Source organism: Accipiter gentilis, chromosome 17 (genome assembly GCF_929443795.1).
Source record: "Accipiter gentilis chromosome 17, bAccGen1.1, whole genome shotgun sequence".
NCBI lineage: Eukaryota > Metazoa > Chordata > Aves > Accipitriformes > Accipitridae > Astur > Astur gentilis.
The window spans coordinates 542,243-568,961 of NC_064896.1; the positions used below are offsets into that span (position 1 = coordinate 542,243).

Sequence of the window (26,719 nt, forward strand, 5' to 3'; positions counted from 1 at the left end):
CCTTCCGTCAGGCCCCGCGGTGGGCGCGGCGCTCCCGTCTGGCCGTGCGCGGCCGGAAGCGGAAGTGAGTGCGCTGGTAATCATGGTGCCGCTGGGGTGGGGAAGGAGGTGCCGCCGCTGCCGGGAGCTCGGTGAGCGCGGCGGTGGACGAGGCTGGAGGGCGGCGGGGCCGCGTCTCGGGGGCCGGGCTGGGGGTCGGAGCGGTCCCCGCGCAGGCCCTGGCTAGCCGGTTCTCCGCGGGGCGGGGCGGCGCGGCGCGGCGCGGCAGTCCGGGGCCGGGCCGGGGTAGCGCCGCGCTCGGGGAGGGGACGCCTTCCCCGGCCCGCGGGGCCGGGGCGGGGGCCGCGCCGCTCGGCCCGGCACCCCTGAGGCCGGGTGGGCGGCCGGGGCGGCGGGGCGGCTGCCCGGCCGCGCGGCGCTGTGCCTGTGAGCGGAGCGGGGCCCGGCCTGGCCCAGCCCGGCCCGGCCCGGGGCAGAGCCGGCTGACCCGCCGCCGCCCGCCCTTCTGTTGCAGATGAGTTGTTACGGTCTAAGCTCATGATATCGTACTGAGAGGCGGTGAGCCATGGGGGAGAACAGTCCCGAAGGCAACGTTATCTACTATGAAGTGGAGGAAGACGATTTAACGCAAGATGACAATATGATGAGGTTTGCTGATAAAAACGGGCTGGTTTCTTCGTCACCGGGGACGGTCTATGACAGGACAACTGTTCTAATAGAGCAGGATCATAGCGTGTTGGAAGATGACGAGGATGAAGGACAGTGTGGTGATCATTTGCCTTTTTTACCAGAGGGTCATGAAGAAGGATTTCATTTAATAGCAGATCATGAAGGAATGTCCCAGGGTTATGTGCAACATATTATTTCTCCGGATCAGATTCATCTAACGATAAATCCTGGTTCAACTCCTATGCCAAGAAATATCGAAGGAGCAACGCTCACTTTGCAGTCTGAATGCCCAGAAACCAAGCTTAAAGAAGTAAGTAGCTAAATGTGATTCTGAATTTTATGCTAATTGTGAGTGCTTTTCACCTGGTGACCTTAAATGCTTTGAAAATGCGTTTCTCTAAAGCTGTTTGCTGGGAGGCGACAGAAGTTTCCCTTGTTCTTAAAGGTTACTGTATAGCGGAGTGAATTACACTCCATTAAATCCGCTGGTACTTTTAGTGATAGTACTGCTTTGTGCTGCTAGGCATAACTGTTTCCCACAGTCGCTTTAGTGGGTCAGCAGCAAAGCTGTAAGCGTCATCAGTTTTCACTCTAATGTCCTGCTGCGTTCTTGTGAAGCGGCCAGGAAGCAGTTTTTGACAAGCAGTAACACACTAGATAGCAGGAGAATATGGTCCTGAAAAGGCATTTGTATTAGTAGCTTGTGTGATTTTAGCGGTCTTTCTTTTTTCTTTTGGTTGGGCAATTATTTCCCGAGTTCAGAGATAACTAAAAAGAACATGAATTCTCTTATTCTGTCGTCGTTCTGTGTTATTCTTGAGAAAAGGGCATCTAAGTTACAGGTTAAATTCCAGACTGTTGGCGGTAGTGAAAGTATGAAACTTAAGATGTCAACCTTAAAAGGACTTGTAGTTTTATCGTGTCACTCACAGGGGAACTGTGAGAAGAAAATAAGGAAACCTTTAAACTACTGTCTGTTGTATTTTGAAAGATTAAGTCAGTTTACCTATTTAAAATGGTGGTTACTTTTGAATTCTGTTTCCTTAACTAATTCTACCTGCATGCAAAGTGCTGAGGGCTTATACAGACTGACTTGGGATTCTTGCTTTTAGGTACAAAAGCAATGCAAAGTTGACTGAAATACCAACATAGTGACAACTCTCTGCTCCTTTTTTGGCCCTTCTAAGTTAAATAAGGGATGATCTGTACAAGTGTCTGTGCTAGTATCAATGGTAGTAGTATCAACTACTTGTGTAACCGATATTCAGCGTCAGAGAGAATTGCAGAAATGAGCCCTTGCCGAGAAAGGGAGCTGGGTTTGAATGCTCTGAATAATTTAGATTGGCAGGGAACCTTCATTATTGCTTGCTCGGCAGTGAGGAAATGGGGCTGTAGGAGGTCAGCTCTGCACTTACGAAACTTCTGCACTGAGGTTTGCTCAAGAAGCCCATTTAAGTCTAAGGAACTCTTTTTGCTCAGTTGTTATTCATATTAGCAGCTGCTGTATCCTACCTTCTTAGTTGCTAAAATATTTAATTTTTCTACGTCAGTCATATCAGTACTTTCTTTTTATAGGATAATAAGCTTGCAATCTGTAGTGTCTGAGAACAGTTTGTACTAGCTTAACAGGTGTTGATGACTGCACGTGCAATTAAACTGACTATTTCTTCTTCTCTCCTTTTTAGAAAAGGCTTGTAAGAGCTGGAATTTCTTAATGAAATCCTTTATCTGAACTTATTTTCCATCTCTTGAGTTAATTTTCTGGGGCAGGGAGGAGTTACACTATAATTTGAGTGCAGTGGAAATAAGCCCTAAGCATATGTGACACTCCTCTATCTTGTAAAAGCCCTTTTTTGTCCTGCTGTTTCAAATGCTTGATAAGTTGTCTGGAGACGGGGAGGGGAAACCTCTAAAACCCCTGAACATTTGGCTCATCTCTAAAAGTCACCAGTCCAATTCTTTGGGACTTCCAAAACATCTGTAGCAGTTCTAACACTTGAGATAACTGTTTTAAAGACTTAAATCTTCAGGTCAGTCTTAGACATTTATGAAGCAAAAGAGGGTTTTACACTTTGTTAATTACCTTTAACTTCCTTTTGTTATACTTCTCTCGCTAGAATTCTGTCTGTGAGAATAAATGTGATTATAGTCTTGTATTTCAAATTAATTAAATTTTTTGTTCAATGATGACAGAAATATTAGAAGTTTAAGGGGAATCTTGTAAACTCAAGATGACTTAAAGGCAAACTGAGCAGTTTAAGTAGGCTTTGGCACAGTGTATCAGGCTCTGCTTTTGACAGTCTTGTTGATTTATTGGACAATTAGTTCCTACCTCTAAGGTAAATGCTTAATTAAGACTCTTCCAGCTTCCCTGTGGTGCATCTCCTTGGGAGAGACAGCACGCTGTCCTTTGCAAAAAGCGTATGTAATGCAGCCACAGCCTTTGTCTTCAAAGCAACTTGTTTCTGTACACTTCGTATCCTAGCCATCTGTGGTTTTTCCTTTGCTGCCGTGTTTCTTTTTTGTTGTTGCTTGCATATGACGATAGTCTTGAGTACTTGCTGCTGTAACTCCAAGTCTTTCATGTTCAATATCTCTACATAATTTTATGTGTATCATCAGTGCTTATTTGATGTGCTAATGTTCCTAACGTGAAAAAAAATTAAATGCTTTGCTGCTTTACAGAAAGTTTTATTTTGCTTAGAACATGGTGGTAGTATTGCTTCTGTCTGCAGTATCCTTCTCGGAATAATATGTGAAATAAAGACTTGGCCTTTGAGAAGAGGGTGAGCACCGCAAGGCCTTTGTCATAGTTCAGGCCATTAAACTGAAAGTGTTACTGCCATCTTCCTTTAAATATGTGCATTGGCAGCTAGGACCCAAATCCTTAATCTATAATTAGCACTCTCCTTTTCTTTCACTTTCTAGACCTACCCGTAAACACCTAGAAAGCTTAACAGACTCCTCGCTTGATTTTTAGGTAGTTCATGCCTGTGTCAAATCACGTGTATTATGGGAGGTACTGTGGAGAATGTCCTGAATGCAGCATGTAAAATGTTAATTTTCAGCTGCCTTAAAACTCTAAACAGGGAACATTTACTTCAGTACTGATGCAGAAATTGTACTTAATCTGATGATCCCTGGTGAAGTTAATGTGCCCCTTCTCATCTAATAAAATGTACTTTTTGACCTTGTGTCTGTGTGTTACCAGTCTGTGCTCTTGTGTTTTGGCTGACTCAACAAAACCAAACTTCTTAATTATGTTGTAACTGTATTGTAATGCTTGGATATTTATTGATAACTTGTACCTGATTTGAACTATAAATTAAGGGCAAGTTGCTTCACAGTAAAATTACTTTTTCCTTCTCTGTATGGTGCTTCTAATAATGCTAAGTGACTAGGTAAAAATGTGAAGACTTCCAAAATCTTTTCCTCTTCAAGTTACTGTTGGTCATATCATCTAGATAATTTGCTCATTCTAAACACTTGATGGTTTTACTCTTTCCTCTTCTTACTGTCTTGTACAAAATCAAGGGAGAATCAGATGCAAACATTTAACAGCTGGTTTTGGTGTAGTGTACCACTTCCATTGCTTTAGCATACATGGATTTCTTGACTAGTAAATCTGTAGTAAGTTAAACGCTTTATAGTAAACCTTGGATTGCAGGAGGAAAAACATTTAGTGAGAATTTGCTCTTTATTGTGAATTTCATGGTAGGCTGCCAAGTCATCAGTCCAAACATGACGTTTTCCTACATGTTCTTGTATGAATTCATTGTGTTTCCTGTACTTAGGGCAGCCTGGGTAACTACAGTCTACAGAAATAAGGAGAAAACAGTGTATCTTAAATAAAATATAGTATCAAAAGAATCTGAATTAATATCTCCTAACTAGCTTTTTTTCTTAGATTATTTAAAGCTGTTACAGTGAGGCATAGAATAGGTCCTCTTCCCCATCTGTTTTATAAAAACAAAACAAAACAAACACAAAAAAAATCCACAGTCTCCCTTGTTAAGTGGGAATGTAGAGAGGATTGGAAGAAGCAGCCCTTCAACAGGGCAAGATATTTTGTAAAGAAATGTTTTTGGGTTTTGGCAGTAAGTCTCCTGAATTGTAGTTTTTAAAAAGCCCCATAGTATGGGTAATTTTCTGCCAGTCTTACTGGGACAAAATGCTTTTTTTTATACATGTTCTTTCTTTATACTCTGTAATTTCTTTCTGCTATCCTTTCTTCCCCTACTATATTTTGCAATAGCTAAATATTTTTCATGGTAGTTACAATTCTGTGGGATAATGCTGCTTCTCAACTGTCACATGAAATTGGAAAAGCATGGAGAACTAGTTCCTGGATGTGTAACTGTCTGTTCAAGTCTGCATTTGAGAGTAAAGTGTCTCCCTGGATTAATTGAGTAGTAAGATAAGTGTTGATGATAAATAGCTTGGAATACTCCTCTCCATTTAGCAATATGCTGTTAGCATCACCTATATATGAGAGGCAGGAACTGAATTCAGTACTAGTCAAAATGAAAACTACTTCTAGTTATTTTATAGTTGTCGTATGTCTTGCTAACTTTATAGTTAAGATATTTCTATGCTCTGTATAACGATCTATTTAGATGTCTAACCTGCTTTAATATTCTCCAAATACTAAGGTTTTATCAAAGGAAGGCGAAGGTAGATGCCAGTCTGTTGTTGTGCTATCAACAAGAGACTACAGATTGAGACTATACAAGAGATTACTCAACTCCTATATGCTCAGATTTTTTTAAAGCTTTCTTAAAGGGGTCCTGCTGGCATATTTGTCCCCTACAAAACAGGTTGGAAGTAACTGAAAGACTATTTATTTCTCTCTCCTTACGGAGAGCCATTGAGAACCTAAATTATACCTGGTATGAGTTTGTGCCAGGGCACTATATGACCACAGTGCTTCCTGGGAAGCTGTTGGGGTGATGTGTTTAGTTAACTGAAACCCCTGCCCTTACTGAAGAGCTTGTTTCCCAGGCTACTCTTATTCTAGAGGTGATCTTCTGGACAGGTAGAGCCTGGGTCTGTGTAACCTGATTGCTACAGCCCTGAGAGGTGTGCCTTGGTGCTTTAGGCCCTCGTTCTGTAGTTACTGGCATGAAGGCCTTAAACCTGTATGTGTAGAGAGGAGTGAAAGCATGCAATGAAATATCTTTTGGGTGCCTCAGTTCTCAGGTACTTGATCTAGTAGGCATTTTTCTCTTAAGAGAAAATGCTGAGCGCACGTGGCTCAGATTGACATCATTAACGGCTGTTACTTTGACTATTTGAGAAAAAGGAATCTGAAGGTGTGTACCTTCCTTTGGACCTTACAGCACTGATGTGGTCTTCAACAGTACCAGCAACTGTTAGCATAATAAATAATGTGTTCAAGATCCCCTCGACTGTCCTTATTCTTGTGCCATTGCAGTACATGAATGGGAGACAATTCTTGGACAAAACAAATGTGTTTCAGAGCGCCATTTACAGACCTCATAGTAGTTTTACTGAGGGCCCATTGTTCCTTTCATTTGTGTGGTATTGCACAAAGCATTAATCAAATTAGTTACTTTGTGGAAGGATTAAATAATATGCAGTTCTTAATTAGGCACACCAAGAACGATATGGTTTTGGTGTTACTTCTACTTAATGGATCTGCCTAAACTCCTGTTATTCTGAGAGGAGCATGATTTCAAATAAAGTGATTTTATACTTACCTGACAATAGATCAATGCATCCCATGTTATTCTGTTCTCAGCTTCCAAGCTGTGGTAGTAAAGAACTGTGATTATTGAATGCTCTTTTCTGTTGGGTGTATATAAAGAAGAAGAGCTGATGAGCCATGAGATGGGTAGAAACCCGTAAGTGTTACCCACTGGTTATGTATAGGTTCATCTGGTTCTCCTGGTATCAACCTCCGATTCAGTATCTGGTTTTTTTGAAGACAGTCTGCAGCCTTTTCTAAGCAATAATACTAGGAACTGTGAGATAGGTGCTTTGTGCCTTGGAAAAGAGGAAAATTGCTGGCTTATGTCCTGCTATATTATCTTCTTGACTACTTGTTAGAATACTAAATCTGAAAGTTCCTGCTTCTCTGTTGTGAGTTTGTATTGCCCCTTTCTAAACATTTCCAAATCAACATCTTCTGGAATACTCTTCTGCTTCTTGCCTGTCAACCATCAAGTCCTCTCTTGGGCTCTATAATTGCTTTTAGATGTTAAGATTTCTCAACTGCAACAGTCAAATGAAAGCCATCAGTCTGATAATTAATATTGAAGATAAATTTATTCAAGCATATCAGATGGCTTATTCCTTCTACTTCACAAGAGAGAATGAGATTTAATTAAGTGTTATAACTTGCACACTGGAAGCTTCTGCATGGTTTATTTCTGCCTGTTGCAGAAGCTGGGAAGGCTACCAGATCTAGTTCAATGTGAAATTGTTTCCTGGTGATCTAGATAGCTGGCCGAGAAATCTTAACACTTGCCTTTTGATGTAAAGCACCTTGTTTGATTCATTACACTTCAGGCATTGACTACTTCAGTAAACACTGAAGAGAAGAATGAAGCACAATAAAGGCTGCTTTTGAGATGAAGTAATAAATGGACTGACGGTTAGACCATAGGAGATGGTGAAAAACTATAGTTCTCATTCAAGATGTTGATGGGAATTCAGCGCACAGGGCAGTGCTTTTGAGGGTCATGTTGTGAAAGTGTATTTTCCCTTGTCTTCATCCTCCACAAATAAATAGCTCTGCTAGAAGCACCTGAGCTAAATGCAGGTGCTACATATGGGAATAGTGGATAGGTTTGATAGCCTCTTAGCATCCTTTCTAACTGTTCTATCAGATTTTTAGATAGAAACGTTTTGAATTATGTTTTTTCCTTCCCCCCCCATTAGATTACTATTTTTCTATAAGGTTGGCCTGCTTTCCAATGTTTGCCACTCCTTCCTCACATAGTGCAGCAGAAATATTAAGTTACCTGATAATTAAAAGGCAATATTTTTTCTTTTTTTGCCTTTGGGGTCAAAATCTATTCCATTGTCTTTGTTTAACTGCAGTTCTACCCTGTCTGGATTCCAGAAATGCTTAAAAATTAAGTATGCAGCATTTTGTTTCTTAGGTTAAGAGATACCAGTGCACCTTTGAGGGCTGTCCACGCACCTATAGCACTGCCGGAAACCTGCGCACTCACCAAAAGACACATCGTGGAGAATATACTTTTGTCTGCAATCAAGAAGGCTGTGGCAAGGCCTTTCTTACCTCCTACAGCCTCAAAATCCATGTTCGAGTGCATACTAAGGAAAAGCCGTTTGAATGTGATGTGCAGGGCTGTGAAAAGGCATTCAATACACTGTACAGGTAGGAAGTCTCAGCCTATTTCTCTTGTAGATGTGGCTGTTGCTGTTTTGCAAGTTGCATCTACTTTTTGTTTGTGTCTGAATACAATTCTTATGCTTCTTCCAAGTACAGATATGAATATAATGCACGCACCCCCCCCCCCCCCCCCCCATGTGGAAATGCTATACCAGAAGTAGGATGACAGAACCTATGATGACATATTTAGCTTATTTATATTACAATAGTATTGAAGGTGGTGGACAAACACAAGGAATTCTCAGATTTGCTTGGGAACTTCAGAAGTGATATCAGTTACTTTCATAAGCTAGTTACGTTCAGCTCAGAGTATGTTAAGCCTTTGATCCCGTCCTGCACATTTAAATGAATGGCTTGCTTGCCTCAGGTAGGGGCTGTCTCATCCAACAAGTCACAAGAGGGATTTTTTTGGCATGCTTTTTAGGTTGAAAGCACATCAGAGGCTTCACACAGGGAAAACATTTAACTGTGAATCAGAAGGCTGCAGTAAATACTTCACAACGCACAGTGACCTGAGGAAGCACATTCGAACACACACAGGAGAAAAGCCATTTCGGTAAGTTGCTGGATGGCAATTTTTACTTCTGTGGGTTTTATGTAGTGGGCCAAGAGGCATCTATTACTGTCCTAAATGAAAAGCTATTCTCATGAGAAAAAAGTGAAGGCAGCTAGCATTTGAGCATGTTTGTTCTAGAGCTCTCTCAGTTGCCCGTAAAAGTGGGTGAAATGACTGTCTTCAAAGACAAGAATAGTCAAGCTATTTTTTTTAATGTAAATGTGTGCCACAAAGACCATGTTTTTAAATCATATTGCTGCTGCTCTGCTATGATGCAATGTTTATTCCATGAAAGAGGACTACCCAAATGCTGACATCATGCTTGAATTTGAGTCCTATTCAGAGCCCTGCTATAGTCTTTGTAGCATGCATAGCAGCTGTTGGGAGATAACCTGATTGCTAACACAGATTAGCATTAGGCCAGCTTTTCAGAGTCCTGGGACTATTGTAAAGTGTGATCTAAGGTTGCAACTAATGCATCAAAGAAGCCTGATGCTAACTCTTCTGTGATGCCTCATTCAGGTGTGAGCATGACGGCTGTGGAAAGGCTTTCGCTGCAAGCCACCACCTTAAAACACATGTTAGGACACATACTGGTAAGTCCATAGGGTTTGTTTTTTTCCTTAATTGAGCTTAGTCAGTCTATACTAACTCTCAGAATCCTAATATATATTTATACTTACGTAAAATATGGGGGTGACACCAAGCTGAGCAGTGCAGTTGATGTGCTTGAGGGAAGGGATGCCATCTAGAGGGAACTTGACAGTCTGAAGGAGTGTGCCCATGTGAACCTCATGAAATTTAACAAGGCCAAGTGCTAACTCCTGCACCTGGATCAGGATAATCCCCAATACTCCACTTATGCACTTCCATTTATGCCTGACAGGTCTTGAATATCATGAATGTGTTTCACAAATGTATCAGTAATGATGCATAAAAATTAAATGTTGTGTTCTTGTGTCAGTTCATGTGGTAAGACAGAAACTTTTGTCTGCAAGACTCCCAAGAATGCTGAACGTGTGAAGTGGCATTAAACAATCTTGTTTGTATAAAATATTATTACTCTCCTAGGTGCTTTAAAAGTATGTGTCTGATATAATGTCTGTAAGTTTGTTATATATGTTTTGCCCTGCTTATAGGGGAGAAGCCCTTCTTCTGTCCCAGTAATGGCTGTGAGAAGACTTTTAGTACACAGTATAGCCTGAAGAGTCACATGAAAGGTCATGAGAAAGGACATGCCTATAATGCACTTCCCAATAACAATGTATCTGAGGTTAGTATCACTTCTTCCTAATGCTTCTGTGTTAGATGGAGATAAAACCATACTTTGGGGAAGAAATTATTTTGTCTGTAGGGTGTTCTAAAGGTATAACAATTAAGACTGGGATTTTCAAAGGGAATTGTAACTACTTGGTGCCCTGTCTCCCATGAAGAGACCCACAGGTGCCTCTTTTGAAGCAAGAATTCAATTTGAATTCTGAAATTGCTGGCATTCAAGGTGGCAGCGTAGGGTTTATTTTCATATGCTGTGTTTACAGTGTGCTGATAAGAAACAATGGGATCAGTATTTTTTAAACTTCTAGCATGGTATTTGGTTACCAAGTTTTATTTAGAAATGCTCATCTAAATTTCTCTATTAATTTTAATCACATTAAAATTAACACTTAGGTTACTGCTGCTTTGACGAGATGCCACATACTGACACAAGTTTATAGACAATTATATATATTATCATGCTTTCCTTGTAGATTCTTATGTTTTAATCAATACTATGTAATAAGTGTGTGAAGTAAAATAAATACTAACTGCTAAGGTTTAAATTTTTTATTTTCTATAGGCTGATTTGTTCCTGTGCTAATTTAAAATTCTAGGTTAATTTTTTTGAAGTAATGTGAAAGAGATGTTAAGAATCCTTGATAGCTACTAAATATTCTTTGCTTAGTAATATTGATTTTAGAAATGAGACTTGGGTCACATACAGGTAAAAAAATTTCTGTATTAGCAGAATTGTGTGGACTCTTAGAAAGTAATTTAAAACACTTCTGACATTTTTTTAATACATAACGCAATTTATTTTTCTTCTTTACAGGATACAAGCCACTCACTTTGTCTGAGTGACTTAAGCCTCATATCAACAGATTCAGAATTGCGGGAGAACTCTAATACAGTGAGTTACTGTCCTGGAATTGCCTCACCCATAATCCGAGTTTTGCTTTTTTCTGGCAATGTGCTTGTCCTGTCAAATAGAACACAGCAGATTTGATACGGATGGCCGGTGGCTTCTGTTTCTCTTGTTCAGGCCTCCAGCATACTCTACTTCAGGCTTTTATTTTGCTAGTGAATGAGACGTACTCTTTCACAGAATAAGTGACTTTACATAGAATTGTTTTAGATGTACTGTATACTGGTTTTGGGGTTTTTTTGTGTCTTCTGGCAGTTTGCAGGAGGCACTGTCTTGATGAAAAAATGATTGTTTCTTACACACCCTATTGAGCCTGTAAATATGACATACTATTGCTGTCCTTTCTGGAATGTTGGAAAAAAAAATTCTGTCTAAAAGCAGAATAACTTGAGTGAAAGAGGGGGTTTCCTCCAAAATATGCAGTGCTTAATCCAACCTGTTTTTAAAGTCTCTGCATCTGATTTTACCGTAATAATGTTCTTGCTTATTGATAACTGTTGACTGAGCTCAAATTTTACATAGAGGAAAATTATATACTGATGAGGCTGTGTCATTCTTTTGTGCTTTGATGTGGAAGCAGTGTGCAGCTTTTTAATATATTCTGTTCCTAGAGCAGGGTGGGTGACAGTAGTGCATAAGAGTCCATAAGTGGACAGACAGTCCAGGATATAATCTAAGCGGAGCTATTTTGGTTTTGCTCCAGAAAAGGTTTCCCAAACAGCCAAGAACAAATTAATGTCTGTTTCTAACAGAGTATTACAAGAAATAAGGGTTAAACAAAGTGTGGATGCAGAAGAATATGTTTTACTTCTGAAGGACTTATTATTTTTGTAAGGATTTGCTCATTATGTTGGTAAACTTGATTGTGGGTAATAAAAACTAAGTGTCACTTTACAATAGGTAAGTGAAATATATTGCCTTTCCTGAAGGTGGCTAGTTAGTTGGAGAGGCATTTCTGACATTCATACACTGCTTGACTGGAGTTTATGGAGACCTGAAATATAATGTTATCTGATGTCTTCCTCTGTATTTTCTATTTGCCAGACACACGGACAAGACCTTAGCACAATCTCACCAGCAAGCATCTTTGAGTCCATGTTTCAGAGCCCGGATCACACTGCAAATCAGGATGACTCTCAGCAGACAGGTACAAATTGTATCTGCAGTATTTTAAGAGAGCTTTTTGACAGTTTTTCCCCCCTCTGCATACAGGTACTTAATTCAGTATTTCAGACTGAAGATTACTGCCCCACATAACTCGAAGTAGCAAACAGAACTTTAACTTCAGTGTTGAAATTCTTTTGTGTTGAAATGCATTGTATTCACAGACGGTGTAACACACAGGCAGTGACAGGGGAACTGACTGAGTATTTACAGCATGTTGTCATATAATGCTGACATTGATGCTCTTGGACTTTCCACATAAGTGTTGTTTTCAAGCTTCCTCTCTTGATGTAGCTGCACAAACTGGCTGATAAAAAGGGCTTCTCAGAGAAAGCTAATGAGGCCGATCAGCTTGTGTGTAGTATTCAGCGTTACCACCTTCCTGAATTTGGACCGACTTTTAGATTCTAGTGTTACATGTTTTTGAGCACTAGTCTGAAGATGTGAAAGAGGTTACTTAGCAAGAATCCATCAGCTAGCTGTTAAGTTCATGGAAGAAAGTTGTTTATTCAGATTGTACAAGGACTGATGTATTTATATATTTCTTTGTTTCTTTTGGCAGCTGCCTTGATTGAAGGTTTTAACGGCGATGCAGACTCAGTCACTGCTGTTCCGCCTTCTGCAGGAGACTCGGCATCGTTGTCTCTTCCACTTGTACTGCAGCTTGGCATCTCTGAGCCTTCGCATTCAGCACTACAAGCCTCAGCAGCACCTGCTGCTCCCTCCTCCATAGGAACCAGCTCACAGCAAGCTGCATTTGGAAATCCTGCAACTGTTTTACAATCCCCAGAAGTGCCTGTTCCTCACAGCACACAGTTTGCAGCCAGTCACCAAGACTTCCTGCAGCATACTCAGACACCGCCACAGCCCATTGTACAAGGACTTTCAGTGGTTGCTGGGGCATCTGCCCCAACAGCATCAAGTGCCACTGAGCCCCTGCCAGCTGTAGTTCAGACTGTGCCTGTTGGTGCGAACTCGGTTCTGACCAGTAATCCAACTATAACAATTACTCCTTCTCAGAGCACCGCTATTCTGCAGTCCAGCATTGTCATGGGAGAGCAAAACTTACAATGGATCTTAAATGGTGCCACTGGTTCTCCGCAAAGCCAAGAACAAATGGTTAGTATACCCAGCACAGCTTTGAAACAGCTTGAACCATCTCTCTTCCTCCTAGAGTCCTTGCTTTTTGAAAAGGAAGGAGATCAAACCTCTAACTGTAAGATACAAACCAGGATGGAGTATTGTATAATGCTTACCATGTTAATATGCATAAACATGTCACCAATGTAGCCCCTAAAATAGAGAAATAAATAGAAATATATAGAGAAATCCAGGGTGCAGAAAAATCTTGCTTTCTTCTTTTTCCCTAGTGGCAGACTTCTCACAGCAGGTATCAGCTTGGTTTACCCAGGACAGTGCACCATGTGGCCTGAGAATATATCTGGGTTTTTATCTATTACTTTTGAGAAGTAGAAACGCAAAAGACTCTGTGTTTAGGTATTTTGTAATCTCTGTCTCTTCCTAATTTAGCTCAATAATGAAAAGTTTTCTGGGAAAACAGAATGTTTCTGGTTCTCCAGTAAATCTGGATAGCTGAGACTTCAAGTGTTTTATCTTTAAGAATACTGTTGCCACCTTTAGGCTTTCTCAGTTGCAGATGGTCAAGAGTGAATGGGTGCAGGTACAAGGAGTATGAGCAAGCACAACAGTTTTTCAAGAATTCAGTCATTCAGTTGTCAAAAACCACAAGCTGGGTTAACAAGCATGTAGTGTGGAGGGTGATTACTCCTCATTTTTAGGACTACTGAAATAATACTCTGAGTTTTGGGATAGCCAGAACATAGCCCAGAACCAAGCTAAATGTCATAAATTTTTTTTTTATTTTCCTGTGCATTCTCTTTGGAATAAGTGTGTAGCTGTTTCTTTTGATTGCAGCTGTTTAGAATTTGAATAGTAAAAATTTGATTGGAACCAACTCATGCTTTTTTTTCTTGTTTTCTTTTAAAGCCACAAGTTCCAAAAGTAGTAGAAAAGGTTTTTTTTACCACTGCATTACCAGTAGCTGGCAACACAGGTAAGCTTGACACTGAACTTGCTTTTCTCTCTTTCTCCGTTTGTAGTACTGTTAGCTTGACGCATTTGTGGTGATTTTTTTGCTTGCAGAAATGTTGAAGAAAATCCTTTCATTTTTTTTACCTTCCTGAGGTTTTAAGTGCAGTCTGCTGCAGGCTCAGAGGTTTGTGCTGAGATCTGTCCTGTAGTAGTTTCTCTAACAACTTGTAAGATAATCAGGTTCACAAATTAGATCCAGTATTGATAAAAATGGTACTTTAATGGAACTTACATAGAAGAATAAAAGACAGAAATGCAGGGACATAATTTGTTTTTTGTTCTTTTAAATGAAGACACAAAACGGGTAGTAAACTAGTAAACTTAATCGGTTCTTTAGCAATTGTTTTTGGTAAGCACTATCTGTGAGATTCATCAAAATGATACACAACTGTAGAAGTTCTGTTCCATAACATGCTTCCTACACAGTGTTGTTATATTGCAAAGATGAATCAGTCAATCAAGAGAGATCAGGTAAGTTTAAAATTTATATTTTAAAAAAGAAAGGTAGCCAGGCAAGTAGAGCAGCATAGGAAGAGTGAGAAGGAAGTATGAGAAGCAAGATGGGAGAAGAAAGCAGAGTGGAGAAAGTGAACAGCATGATGCCTGTGTTGGTGTCAAGGACTAGAATTGCTGGTGTAATGTTGTATCATCATCTTCAAAGATTGGTGCATAGGGACTGGGGCATTTGAATGCCATTCTTTATTGGATTTTATGCAGTGAAAGTTACCATGGCTGTCAGAGAAGAGACATACTGTGCTGTGTAAAAAAATTTAGATCAGACTTCTAATGCTTGGGTTCAACCTGAAGAGGTTGCTCATCAACAGATAGTATCTGCCACTTTTTTCTTGTTTTTCATCTGCTAGAGGTGTTCACTGTACTTGAACAAAGTAACATGTAATCTCTGCTGCAAGGTGCATACAATCTAATTAAACAAAGATGATTTGTCTCTCCCTGCTGTGAAATTACGTAGTTCTGTTTTGTTTTGTCTTTGTTTCACCTTCAGGAAACCCTGTTCAGCAGATTGGTCTCAGTGTTCCTGTCATTATTATAAAGCAGGAGGAGGCCTGCCAGTGTCAGTGTGCCTGCCGAGACTCTGCCAAGGACAAAGCCACCATTAAGAAGGAATGTTCCTCACCGGATCCAAAAGCTTTGGAGCAGCCAGCTCCCCAGCTGCAGCCTCAGACCTTTCCTTCCTCTTCACCTTCTCCTTCATGTGGGCAGAGCAGTCAGATAGTTAACCCTTCAGACTCACAGACTGAAACATTAAGTGCCATGGATGTATCGGACTTCCTGTCCCTCCAAAGCCCTGAAACCCCATCTAATATAATTCCAATCGAAGCACTACTGCAGGGTGAGGAAGAAATTGGTTTGAATAGCAGCTTCTCTAAGTGAAGATGTTCCAGATTTTCCTTTGCACCTGGAGGGTAAAACCCTTCTCCTTAGAAGCAGAAACTGAAGGATCAATTCTTTTTCCTTCCTTCTTGGAAGTTTTGTGGCTTATTTCTGCTTCACAGATGTCATCTTAGTCACGTCCCAGGTACATCCATCTTTGAGAATCTATCTAAAAAAAGAAAAGGTAAAAAAAAAAAAAAAGCTAAGTTATATATGAACTGTTTTGGCTGCACTGTCTGTCACTTTTGCTTGTCATATGTGAACACAGAAGTTAAGGTTACTCGTGTGCAAAAAGATTTTAAAAAGAAAAAGGGGGTTTAGTTTGTCTCCAGTTGCACATCACTTATGTTTGGGATTAAGGTACTGGCAGCAAGTGGGTCTTTGTTACAACTCCTTGGGTCTATAATTTTCTTCTGTCTCTTATGTCTGATACTAACCATGCACTATGAGGGGAGCCCAGGGAAGGAATTTGCTGTAGTAGAAAATGGCATTATTGTAGAAGATGATTTATCTGCAATTTTATTGGAATGCGATTGTCACATCACTGAGTTGGGAACTGATGCCTGGGTTTGCTTTGTACTAATGCTGTTACTAAAGCCTACAGAAACTTTTGGGAAGTTTATTTCAGTAGAGCACAAGTACCTTGTGCTCCTGGTAGATTTGTTCATTTAATTTCATTAGGACTTAAAAGTGTGGTGGCAGACACTGTTTTACAACATGGAAACACAGTTGGAGCCCCTGCTTACTCAGGCTCGAGTCTGTTTTCTTTGCCTCTCTTTGAAGGATGCATTGAGTCCCAGATGTAGTCAGATTGGTGCCTGCTGCTCTTTTGATTTATTTGGCTCTGTTCAGAAACAAGTCATCCTCTTAACCCCCGTGACTGTTTAATCAGGAGCATGGTGCCTTTGCTGGTTACTCTCACCTGTCAAGAACAACTCTAGGAAAATTTTCAGAATGATTCAACATAAATTCAGTTTGAATTCAGTGAGTCTATCCTTCAGCTGTCCATAAATGCTTTCTTTTTTTCTGTTAAGCTATATAATTTCTGCCTAAATCTGCCTCCAACCTACTGCGATGCCAGCTTTTTGTGCACGGGGCTATTTCTTGATGAAAAGATGTTACACAACATAGTAGTTTTTCATATCAAACTGAAAGTCTATATTCTAACCTACTCAGGGTAAATAAAACACAAACCCCCCTTCCACCAAAAAGCCTGTAATGTTGCAATAAATGCAGTCTCATTCTAAATGGTTTATTTATGCTGCATTATTTTAAAAGATGTAATTTTATAGTGTTTTATCCATCTTTTTGGCTTTGGCTGTCAGTCTTTTGTGTTAAAGGAAAGAATATTAAATAGACTTTATTCAGTTTACAGTGTTGTCATTAGTGAGATACAAAGATAATGACTGTAAGCCAATTAATGTGGAGTGTCTCTGCTCACTAAATTTAGGAATACCAGCTCCTAGTGGATAGAGATCTTCTACTCTTTGTTTGTATTTGATCAAAGCTGCTCTCTGTACCTGCTGGGGGGAGAATTGTATGAGTGCAGCTAGACCTCCCCAGGATGCTGGATGATTAGCAGGTTTTTCTTAACCCTCTTGTGACATGCTCTGTGTAGCCTTACCAACACTGCTTAAGTGATCTCACGTGCTATTCCCATGCGAATGTGGTGTCACAGCACAGATGGAAATGGGTTGAAGGGAACTGGCTTTTCACCTCTGTGACAACTGTCTTCCAGTTGTTAAGTGCAGAAGGGTAAAACTGTGTCCTGTTAGGGTGAACGTGAGGGAGAAGAGGCTGTGCAAAGAATGCTTTGTGCCTGGGAGGTCTTGTGTCACTCTACCAGGGCAGAGTGCTCTGTTTTGGTAATTGCAGTGATGAGCCTGGGGATACCAGCTGAACTGGAAACATGCTAATTGTGTTTCCTTTCTGTGCACGTTGGTGTGTGTTGTAGTGCTGTGCAGTGCTATCGCAGCAGGGATGTGGGTCCTGCGGCAATAAGGTTTGCATCCACGAAACATGAATTAACAAAACGTTTTATATTCTGTTCTTGTAATGGTAATCCCTAGAGGGCAGTGAGATTGTGGCCCCCTTTGTTTTTTTTCCTACAGCTTCATTTTGTGATGCAGTTTGGTTGCACAGCAGCAAGAACTGCTTTGAACACAAAAGAAGGTGTCTCAAACCTGTGTTGCTGGGACTGTCCTCACAGGGATGAGTCTCCTGCCAGCTCTCTTGCATAGAGCTCTGCTTCGGAGGAGTGCGAGCGGTGCCTGGGACTGTGGGGGGGTCCCCATGGGGCACAGGCCACCGTGAGGCGCATAGTGCAGCAGTGGTGTTTGAGGGTGAGTGGATGTATGCATGTGTGCATGTGGGAGACTCTGCTAATGCAGGAGCATGTAGATTCCCCTGGAGTTGCGGAGTTTTCTCTGATGGGGACAAGGGTACCAGATGTGGCCTGAAATGTGAGAGCTGGGGGATTTAGCAACCTCTTCTGAGCCTTTCTGTCCTTCAGGGAGGCATTTTTCCATGCTACTTTTCCTACTCCTGACTTAGTCCACCTAAAACATGCTTCTGGTTGGACCAGATAGCATCTTCAGAAACTCCTTTGTGACAGAAATAAGAATCTACCAAAGGCTTTGAAATCGGAAGCTAATTTGGAAGTGTGGTGATTGGCAGCAGTGAGGTGCTGCACATGTCCTTTCTGAGTGGGTGTCAGAGGTTAACCTCTCTGCTGTTTTCTCTTCATAGCTACTGTTTTCTATTGGTGTGTTCTAAGAAAAGCAATGTGTTCCAAGTTTATGCTGACTTTTAGGTGCATTGGGTTTGCCATTACCCTCTTGTACATACATCAGGCAGGCTGCAATTTAGGTGAAACTAATTAGAGCTTGTAATGAGGCAAGAGCAGTGTGATTTTGTGAATGCACAGGCTGCTGCACCACGGACTGTGCAACCCACCTGATTGCATTGTACAGATGTGTGCTTCTGTTGTTTAATCGTTGGTCTGCTTTCCAGAGTGTTCTATGCTGCATGTATCTGATACGTTTCACAGTGGACATTTGCATCATCCCCAGTGCTGTGTGATCCAACATTGTGCTGCTGGGGTGGCCATTAACATGCTTGGATGGGAGGAGATCCGTGAGCAGCTGGCAAGAAAGGGCAGTCGCAGGAAAGCCCTGAGATTCCTCGATGCCAGAGAATTTTCTGTCTTTCTCCCCTTGTTGCCCCAGCATTTAGCATAATCACAATAACATTTTTAATAGAGGGGAGAGTTTCAACTGTTGCAGATCTGTTAAGATGTTGAATTCCCAGAAAGGGGCCTGTTCTGTTAATACACTGCAGCCTCTGAGAATAGTGTGCCCTCCCTCTGCAAAATCTGCATTTCATGAACCCCTTTAATTATGAGTCAGAGAGCAAAACTGCACTGCTCCTGGGTCATTCTGTGTTAAGGGTTTTGCTGTTTTGTGGCTTGTGGGGATTTCCTTGGTTACATGCAGTTTCTAGATGGGTGCAGAAGCTTAAACGTAGAATGGGTCAAATTACCAACATTGGTAGCTCAAGCTGCCAAGCAGTGACCCAAGCAAGCAGACTTGGCATGCAGTTGAAGGCTGTAGAAGTTGCTTTTCATGCTTGTAGATGGTAGAGGGATGGAAAATCAGCACTGTTTAAATGCTGGTACTGAATTATATAGAACAAAGTATGAATTGGGCACTTCTGTAATGCTGACTGTGTCCAGAAAGACTAGTTCGCAGAACCTCATACTGGTATCTAAAATGCACTTTAGGTTATTTTATCTTTAACCCAATTGCTGCAATTTCTTTTGTATATACTTTCACAAAGTTTATTTTTGCTCTGAGTAAAAGTTAACAGGGGTGTGCAAAGATGAGCACTTAACTTGGTGCAATACTTGTAGCTAAAGATCATTGTCCCATGTGGTCGGTCTGTCTGTGTCTGTCTAACTGAATATATATAGTAACTAGCTCAGTGACATACTGCCCTTCCCTGTCTATACCCAAGAGAAATTATGCATCATTAGCAAACGTCCAATCTATGCAAATACTCCACTGAGAGCACTGTGCTTTAGCAGGCCTTTTCTCTCACGCTTTCTGGTGGGCTGCTTGTCACTTCTGTTGGACACAGCTGTGTTTCTTGGTGTATATCCTTTCTCCCTTGTCCTCCGCTCTGTTCTGCCACACGAGTATGAACAGAAGTGACAAGCTGTTCTGAAACAGGCATGTTGCACCTTTAAAATTTGTCTTCGAGATCGTTTTTGATGTCATGTTATCTGCCTTACTTCATGGAGGATGGCGTGTCTGTAGTCATCCAAGATATTGTTTTTGCAACTGCAGCAACATTGTTAAACTGTTTACAGTACTCTTCCTGCACCAATTATAAATAAGGCTTGGAGAACGAACTAAAGACTGGCCTGTTGGTTATGGAACTGCTGGGGGAGATTAGTTAAGGTTTAATTGACCTTGGAGTTGATTGGAGATGAAAAGCTGTTCCTGATTTGGGGGGGGGAGCACAGCTGGCAACTGAAATGAGAGGCAGCCAGGTCTGTGTTGTAGAGCAGATAGGAGCTTGGTGTCATGTTCTTTGTTCTGCCGCTGGCTGGCTGTGAGACCTTGGGCAAGTCACTTCACCTCTCCATGCCTTGGTTTCCTCCCTGTGAAATGAAGACAATGAAACTTGTCTTTGTAAGATGCTTTGAGATCTATGGGTGAAAAGTCCTTGGCATTAGTGATCTGAGCTAGCTGGGCAGAACTGTTAGACTCAATTTGGACTGTAAGGCAAAAAACAAAAGCATGTCTTTAATAAACCCTACAAATTTCTGATGGCATAGTTTTTAATTGTACACTATTTTTTCCGTAACATATTTTGGAAACAATGTCAAGTTTTTATAAATGTTACCTGTAGTTGATACTCATGGACAGGGCTGAACTTTTAACTTTTTTGCGTCTTGTCTTGATATATATCATATGTTCTAGAAGTTGGATTCTGTGTCTGCACTGAGAAATGCAAATTAAACTGGATATTTATGTAGTAGTGTACATAGTCTAAGTGTGTGTGTTCTTGGAACTAGTTTAAAAATCCCACACCATGCTTTTGGTGGTGTGCAAGCTGGCCAAAATTTGGTTCATTATGCAGTGTACACTTTCTCAAATAAATGCAGTTTCTACTTTTTCTTAAAAGAAATTTTTTTCATATGATCTTTTTCAGCAAAATCAAGGGTATGTTTTTGCAGTACCGTAGTTACAGTAGCTGGTATTTCTTGCTGTGTAGCTTTGTGTCCTTCCACTTGCTTACTGAATCGGAGCTATCTGTCTGACCCTTGTTTTGGAGAGAGAGAGTTGCAGTTCTATTTCACACAGACCAACATCGGCGCAGCAGGCAGGGATGTGCAAACCTTGAGCCTGGTTAGTTACCGAAGTCGTCTTCAGCATCAACATCTGCAGCATTGTCAAACCAGGAGGTCTAAGGAAAACCGTAGGTTGTCCATTTACTGCTTTTTTTTTTTGTTTGTTTGACACTTATGGGGAGCTGGGCAATGGTCTTGGAGATGACAAAATAAAGGAACCCCAGTTTTTCAAGAATGTGTGTATGGTATTAAAGGAATTTATTTAACTATGAAACATGGGAACAAATGTGCTTACATTGAGCAATGTGAAGATGTTAGTTACAGGTACAGTACTTCCAAAGGAAGAGCATCTCCAAAACCCAAAAAAAGAGTAAATATGAATTTGTATTTTTTGAAGAATGTAAAATGTGAAATAATGGTGTTTGCTTAATTGCTCATTTTGTATGAAGTTAATATTGTACTTTGAAATATCTGCAAAGAAGTGGAAATTAACTTTTTTGGAATTGAAAGCAATATTAATACTAATGGAATCCTAATTAAATGCTTATTTAAACGTTGTCTTACAATAGTCTTTCCTAAGAGGATTTATAAATTATTTGGGAGATGTGTGAGCATCCTTCCCCTGCCCCCTCCGGACAGGTCAGGGCATGAAGGTATTTCCAAATCCTGACAACCAACAGCATTTGCCTTAGCACCCTCCTCCCTCCCCCATCAAGGGTGACCTTCATAAACCTCATATCCCTAAGTTCACTCAGTTATGGCTAAGAGTTAGAGCAGATGCTGTGACTTGGCAAATTGTTCTTCATTTGTGAAAATGGGAAATGCTTGCATAGTCCCTTTCATGCAAACACCAGCTCTGTTCAGTGCAGGTACCACAATGTCGAGCACCAGCAAGGCACTGTAGGGAAGCAAGAAAGGCAAAATTTCTGGTGGTAAAGATGGTAGTTTTAGCATCCCTCCTTTGAAAGTTTTAGCTCTTAAGTACTTTCTAATGAAGAGAATGAGGACTTTGGGGGAAGCTAGTGGCAATGAGGAAAGCAGACTGACTCTCCACTCTGAATAAATCGAGCTTTCAGTGTGACAGAACATTTCCATGTGGCTAAAAACCCCTACCTCCCCATCTCCAGACCTGGCCAGCTGTAGCTTTTTCGGTGTCTGTGACTGCAGGATTGTAGTTATTGGAGATGGTGCACAGAACAATGCACAGCTTTCATGCTTCCCCAGCCCCTCTGAATTCAAGTCAGGCATTAGCTAGTCCTGCTTCCCTTAACTGTCAAGGAAAGAGCCAACACTTGAGACAAACCGGCGCGATCTGTTTGAAGGCCGTTCCTCCTTCAGCAAGAAGCCACTGGTCTCTACGCAGGCACAGGGGTGAGATACAGACTAAGCCTGTCTTGCTTTATTTTAAAAGTGCAAATTCAGTCAGATAAGGCATCAGTGCAATGAGAGAAAGCGAAGTCCGAGGCCGCAACTGAGGCAATTGGCTACGTTCACGGGCTTATCGGTCTAACCAGTACGACGTGCCAACGGTATGTCCGATACGACGGAGCCCGTAACCGAGTGAAAACCTTTGGTCCCTGCTGGTGCTGCCGGCTCGGAGCGCGGCCCCCGCGGAGACGAACTCCTCCAGCCGTTCCCGAGGAGACCCGCCGCGGTCCCTCGCCGAGGTTCCTCAGGGCTTCGCGGCCACCCCGCCACCAGGCACGGGGCTCCCCGCGGCCAGGCCCGGCGCCGGGCGAGTCGGAGAGCCGGGAGGGACGGGCGGGCGCGGGGCCGACCTCGCCTCCCCTCGCCGGGCCGGGGCCGGGCCGGGGCCGGGCCCGGGGCCCGGGCCGGCGCTTCCGCAGGGCGGGCGGCCGTCAGCGCCCAGAGCGGCCTGGAGGGCGGCCATCTCCGCCGTCAGCTGCTCGCAGGCGGCGATGCGGGCCCGCAGGTGCCGCTGCCGGGCCTCCAGCAGGCTCCGCAGCCTCCGCAGGTCCTCCTCCACCTGCGGGGGAAACAGCGGTCACGGGGGGCGGCGGCGCCGCCGCAGGCCGGGCCGCCCCCCGCCCCGCCGGCACCCACCGCGGGCCGCCCGTGGGGCTCCCCCGCCGCCTCCATCCCGGGCCGGCGCAGGTACGGCCCGCGTCGCCATGGGAACGGCGCCGTCCGCCACGCCCCCGGATGTGCGTCACCGCGCCGTCCGCTGCGGACCGGAAGCAGCTCTTGGATGCTGAGGGTGCGGCGGGCGGCACTGGCGGGGCTGGCTCGGGCTGGAGAGGGAGCGCCGGGCCCGGCACCGGCACCGGGCCTGGGCCTGGGCCCGGGCCTGGGCCTAGGCCTCGCCCGCAGCGCTCGCCTGCTGCTGCCGCCCGGCGGCGCCGCCCAGCCCGACCCGCAAGGTGGAGGCCGGGTCCGGGGGGAGGCGCGGGTGGCGGCGCGGAGGGAGGCCCGGGCTGGGCTGGGCTGGGCTGGGCGGGACGGGGGGTGCCGGGCCGCCTCGCTGACCCGCCGGTGTCGGGCAGGCTGGAGGGAGGCGGTGGCGGCCGCCGTCGGTGCCTTGCAGGCGGGCGGGCTGGTGGCGGTGCCGACGGACACGGTGTACGGCGTGGCGTGCCTGGCCCAGGACTCCGGCGCGGTGCGGAGCATCTACAGCCTGAAGGGGCGGAACGGGAAGAAGCCGCTGGCCATCTGCCTCGGGGACGTGGACCGCCTCTACAGGTGGGCGCGGGGGCTGCGGCCAGCCCGCGGAGCCCCCCGGGGCTGGGCGGTCCGCGCCGGTGGTCCGCGGGGCTCTGCTGGGCTCCCGAGCTTTCCCCAGAGCCCAGCGGCACGGCGCTGCTTCCCACGGGGCGGCTGGGGGCTGCCGGTGCCATTCGTGGCGGGGAGCGGCCGCTTTCCGCGCTGCAGAGCGTGAGGCCGCGGGGAAGGGTTGCGCTGGAGCCTCTTCGCAGCGGCCAGCACCCGCGGTCCGGGCCCTCTAATGCTTCCTCTTGCCGCATAGGTACTGCCAGGTGAATGTGCCGGATGAGCTGTTGCGGGACCTGCTTCCAGGACCTGTGACCCTGGTCTTAAAACGTTCAGAAGAACTAAACAAAGACTTGAATCCTTTCACATCGGTAGGTCTTTGCTACAGGACACATCTCAGGGTTTGAGGGACGGGGAGCTATTTCTGCGCTTCTGCTGTCGTGGCTTTTATTCTGGTGTGTGTGTGTTTAGCATGCTTAGCAGTGACGGGCATTCTCCCAAAGCTGGTCCCTGTGCTGTTGTGCTCCCTGCGACTTATTTGAACACGGCACAACCTGGTGTTGGGGGCTAAATTACAAAGACACATCTTGTATTATTGCTAGTTCAGCAGGTGTTGATGTACAGATTGTCTCGAGTATCAGCTTTAAGTCAAGAGGGCTTTAGACAATGTGAGATTAAAAATGGTTACTGTGTGTAACACCGAGCTCTCTTCTTCCTTGTAGCTGGTTGGTGTTCGTATTCCAAACCACCCTTTTATTAGGGAGTTGGCACGAGCTTGCTCTGGACCACTGGCTTTAACAAGTGCTAACATCAGCTGTCAGGCGAGCACACTGACGGTTTCGGTAAGGCCGGTTTTGCCACTAAGTGACGTTATTGTGGTAGTCTCTCGAGCCCCAGGCTCTCACAATTGGAAGCCAGCTTTAGCAATAAACCAAGAATTTCTCTGCTGCTATTATATATTGTTTTAAAGTGATAATCTCTAGTTAAAACAGCCTGCAGATACGTGGTGTAGAGTAGCTGTCTTGCTGTGATCCTCACCTTGAAAAGCGAGGAGGGCAGAGCTGAAAAGTAGTATTTAAAGGCTTATACATGCCTTTTGAAGTGGGTGCCAAATCTGAAAGATGGAAATGGCTGTAGGAGGGGTGGCTGTGGAATGAGACTGCTGCTGCCTGTACAGCTCCTTGCAGCCTGGTAATGAACAGTAACTCAAGGAGATATCTTTTTGCAAAGCTTGTGACCCTGGTGATGGTGTAGTTGGGCACAGTAGCAGACAGACACCTCGTCCTTGCCCCCACATGTCTTGATAGACTTCTGGCTTTTTTTGTGCGCTCCTTAATAAACAGTGGTGCAGCTAAGAAGTCTTCAACCAGAGAATCCTTATGGCTTTCCTGCATATCTGAGAGAAATCTGTTCTAAGAAATCAAACTGAGATGTGTTCATGATAGAAAAAAAGTGAGCTGACCTGATAGCAGAAGGGGAGAGACCACCTCCCTTAACAACAGAATGTCCAGTAGTGTCTCTTAAAACACAATCGCAAGCCATCTTCGGGACTCTTAGGCACATCTCTTTTTTTCAGGAATTCCAAGACCTGTGGCCTCAGTTGTCCTTAATCATCGATGGAGGCCCAATAGGGGACATCCAGAGCCCAGAGTGTCGTTTGGGGTCAACTGTGGTTGACTTATCTGTGTCAGGGAAGTTCACCATAATTCGTCCTGGCTGGTGAGCACTCTTTGCTGAGTAGAACTGTAGCTTTTTCTTTAAATTAAACGAAGCTTTCAAGTTAGGGTGGGTTGTGTTTTTGCTTTTTTTCCCATAGCAGTTGAACCTTCATGTTAATCCAGCAAGCTCAGAAATACTGGAAGTGCTCTAGATTCCAAGCACAGGAGACCCCTTTCTAGAAGCTTCTATGTGAAACACTCTAGTTCCTGGAGTTCAAGTTCTCCTCGATTCAAAATGCAATACGGGGTCTAGCTGATTGCTCTTTCCCAGAAAATGGAGTTTAATCCTTCAACACCTTTTTTCTGATGGTTCTGTTTCACCCCACAGTGCACTGACACCTACAGTTGAAATCCTGAGGCAGAAGTATGGCTTGATACCAGAATCATCTTGAGACTTCAGACTCTGAGGAGGCTCTGCAGAGCTGGTAAAGCTGGGCACTGTGTGCCTGCACATTCAGGAAATGGGCGTTTGTGGCCTTGTTTAATAAGGTCAATGGGTTATGTGAAGGTTAATAAACAAAAGATTAAAAAAAAGATTAAAAACCCGAAGCAACAGTTGATGGTATCTGTTAAATAATATCACATCTGCTGTGGTCTGAGAAACCCACCCAAATATGTATGCTGACCTCTCTGTGCTGCTATACCATTCCCAAATACCTGTCTGTTTTATTAACATGATTAGGCCTTTGAAATACAGTAGTCTGAATGTTAGACTATTCTTAGGATGGGGTGATGAAGATAGTGTCTGATCTACCCTCCCCTTAATACTTATTCCATGTCTTTGTTTATTGTATCTGCACTGAAAGAGAAGCAAAGATAGAAAAGAGGTTTTTCGAGCTTTCACGATGTTATAGCTGTGGTGTTCTCTCGCTGTTTTTCTCTGTTCTAAATGTAATCAAAACCTACTACTGAGATGAAACTAAGTGCTTTTGAAAATTAGCAGTATTCAAATGGTCCCTACCTAGACAAGAGCTGCTCAGAAGGAGCTGGCTTCCTCATAATACAAAGAATGAAAACAAGCTCTTAGCTTGCTGATCTTCATTTTTTAAATGTGGACTTCCTTCTCTTGATGTTGTTCTGAAAACAATGCAAAGCTGAAGTAAATAGGGAATGGATGAAAGTTTCTGCTGGTATTTATTCTTCATTGAAAAATAAAGTTTATGGAGCTGCTATTAATTTAAAAAATGGAAAGCAACTTGCATGATTTTCTTACAAATGCTTGTTTTTAGACATTGTCCATCACTTTTGATGGACTTACGTGGCTAGCGAGAACATGTATGGAGGCATCATAAGTAGAACCTTGTTTCACATCCAGAGCTGCCCCTTCTCTCATTTTATTGATACAGACAACTATAAATGAATTTTATGGTTAATTTAGAAGGGTCCGAGCATGGCTAAAATCACAAAAAAGGGAAAGCTACTGTGAGCTGAACCTCTTTCAAATCACAAATTAACGGTGTTT

The 26,719-nt window shown here is 43.2% G+C and overlaps 2 protein-coding genes across 3 annotated transcripts; both read left to right on the top strand.

The window, feature by feature from the left end:
- The first annotated feature begins 54 nt into the window (after nt 1–54).
- On the top strand, nt 55–17,084 carry MTF1 (metal regulatory transcription factor 1). 2 transcript variants are annotated; one of them, XM_049821208.1, is made up of 11 exons: nt 55–131; nt 515–979; nt 7,797–8,035; nt 8,475–8,606; nt 9,129–9,202; nt 9,746–9,879; nt 10,696–10,773; nt 11,833–11,935; nt 12,515–13,071; nt 13,960–14,026; nt 15,068–17,084. In XM_049821208.1, the coding sequence occupies exons 2-11, from the start codon at nt 566–568 to the stop codon at nt 15,454–15,456; spliced, it is 2,187 nt and encodes a 728-aa protein (XP_049677165.1). In that variant the 5' UTR covers nt 55–131; nt 515–565; the 3' UTR covers nt 15,457–17,084. The 2 variants fall into 2 exon arrangements, with proteins under 2 accessions (XP_049677165.1, XP_049677166.1); XM_049821209.1 differs by lacking the exon at nt 15,068–17,084 and adding an exon at nt 14,116–15,032.
- Nucleotides 17,085–23,010: 5,926 nt separating this feature from the next.
- YRDC (yrdC N6-threonylcarbamoyltransferase domain containing) lies at nt 23,011–26,380 on the top strand. The gene is made up of 6 exons (XM_049821216.1): nt 23,011–23,193; nt 23,317–23,512; nt 23,796–23,910; nt 24,262–24,381; nt 25,116–25,258; nt 25,586–26,380. The coding sequence occupies exons 1-6, from the start codon at nt 23,022–23,024 to the stop codon at nt 25,647–25,649; spliced, it is 810 nt and encodes a 269-aa protein (XP_049677173.1). The 5' UTR covers nt 23,011–23,021; the 3' UTR covers nt 25,650–26,380.
- Nucleotides 26,381–26,719: the final 339 nt, after the last annotated feature.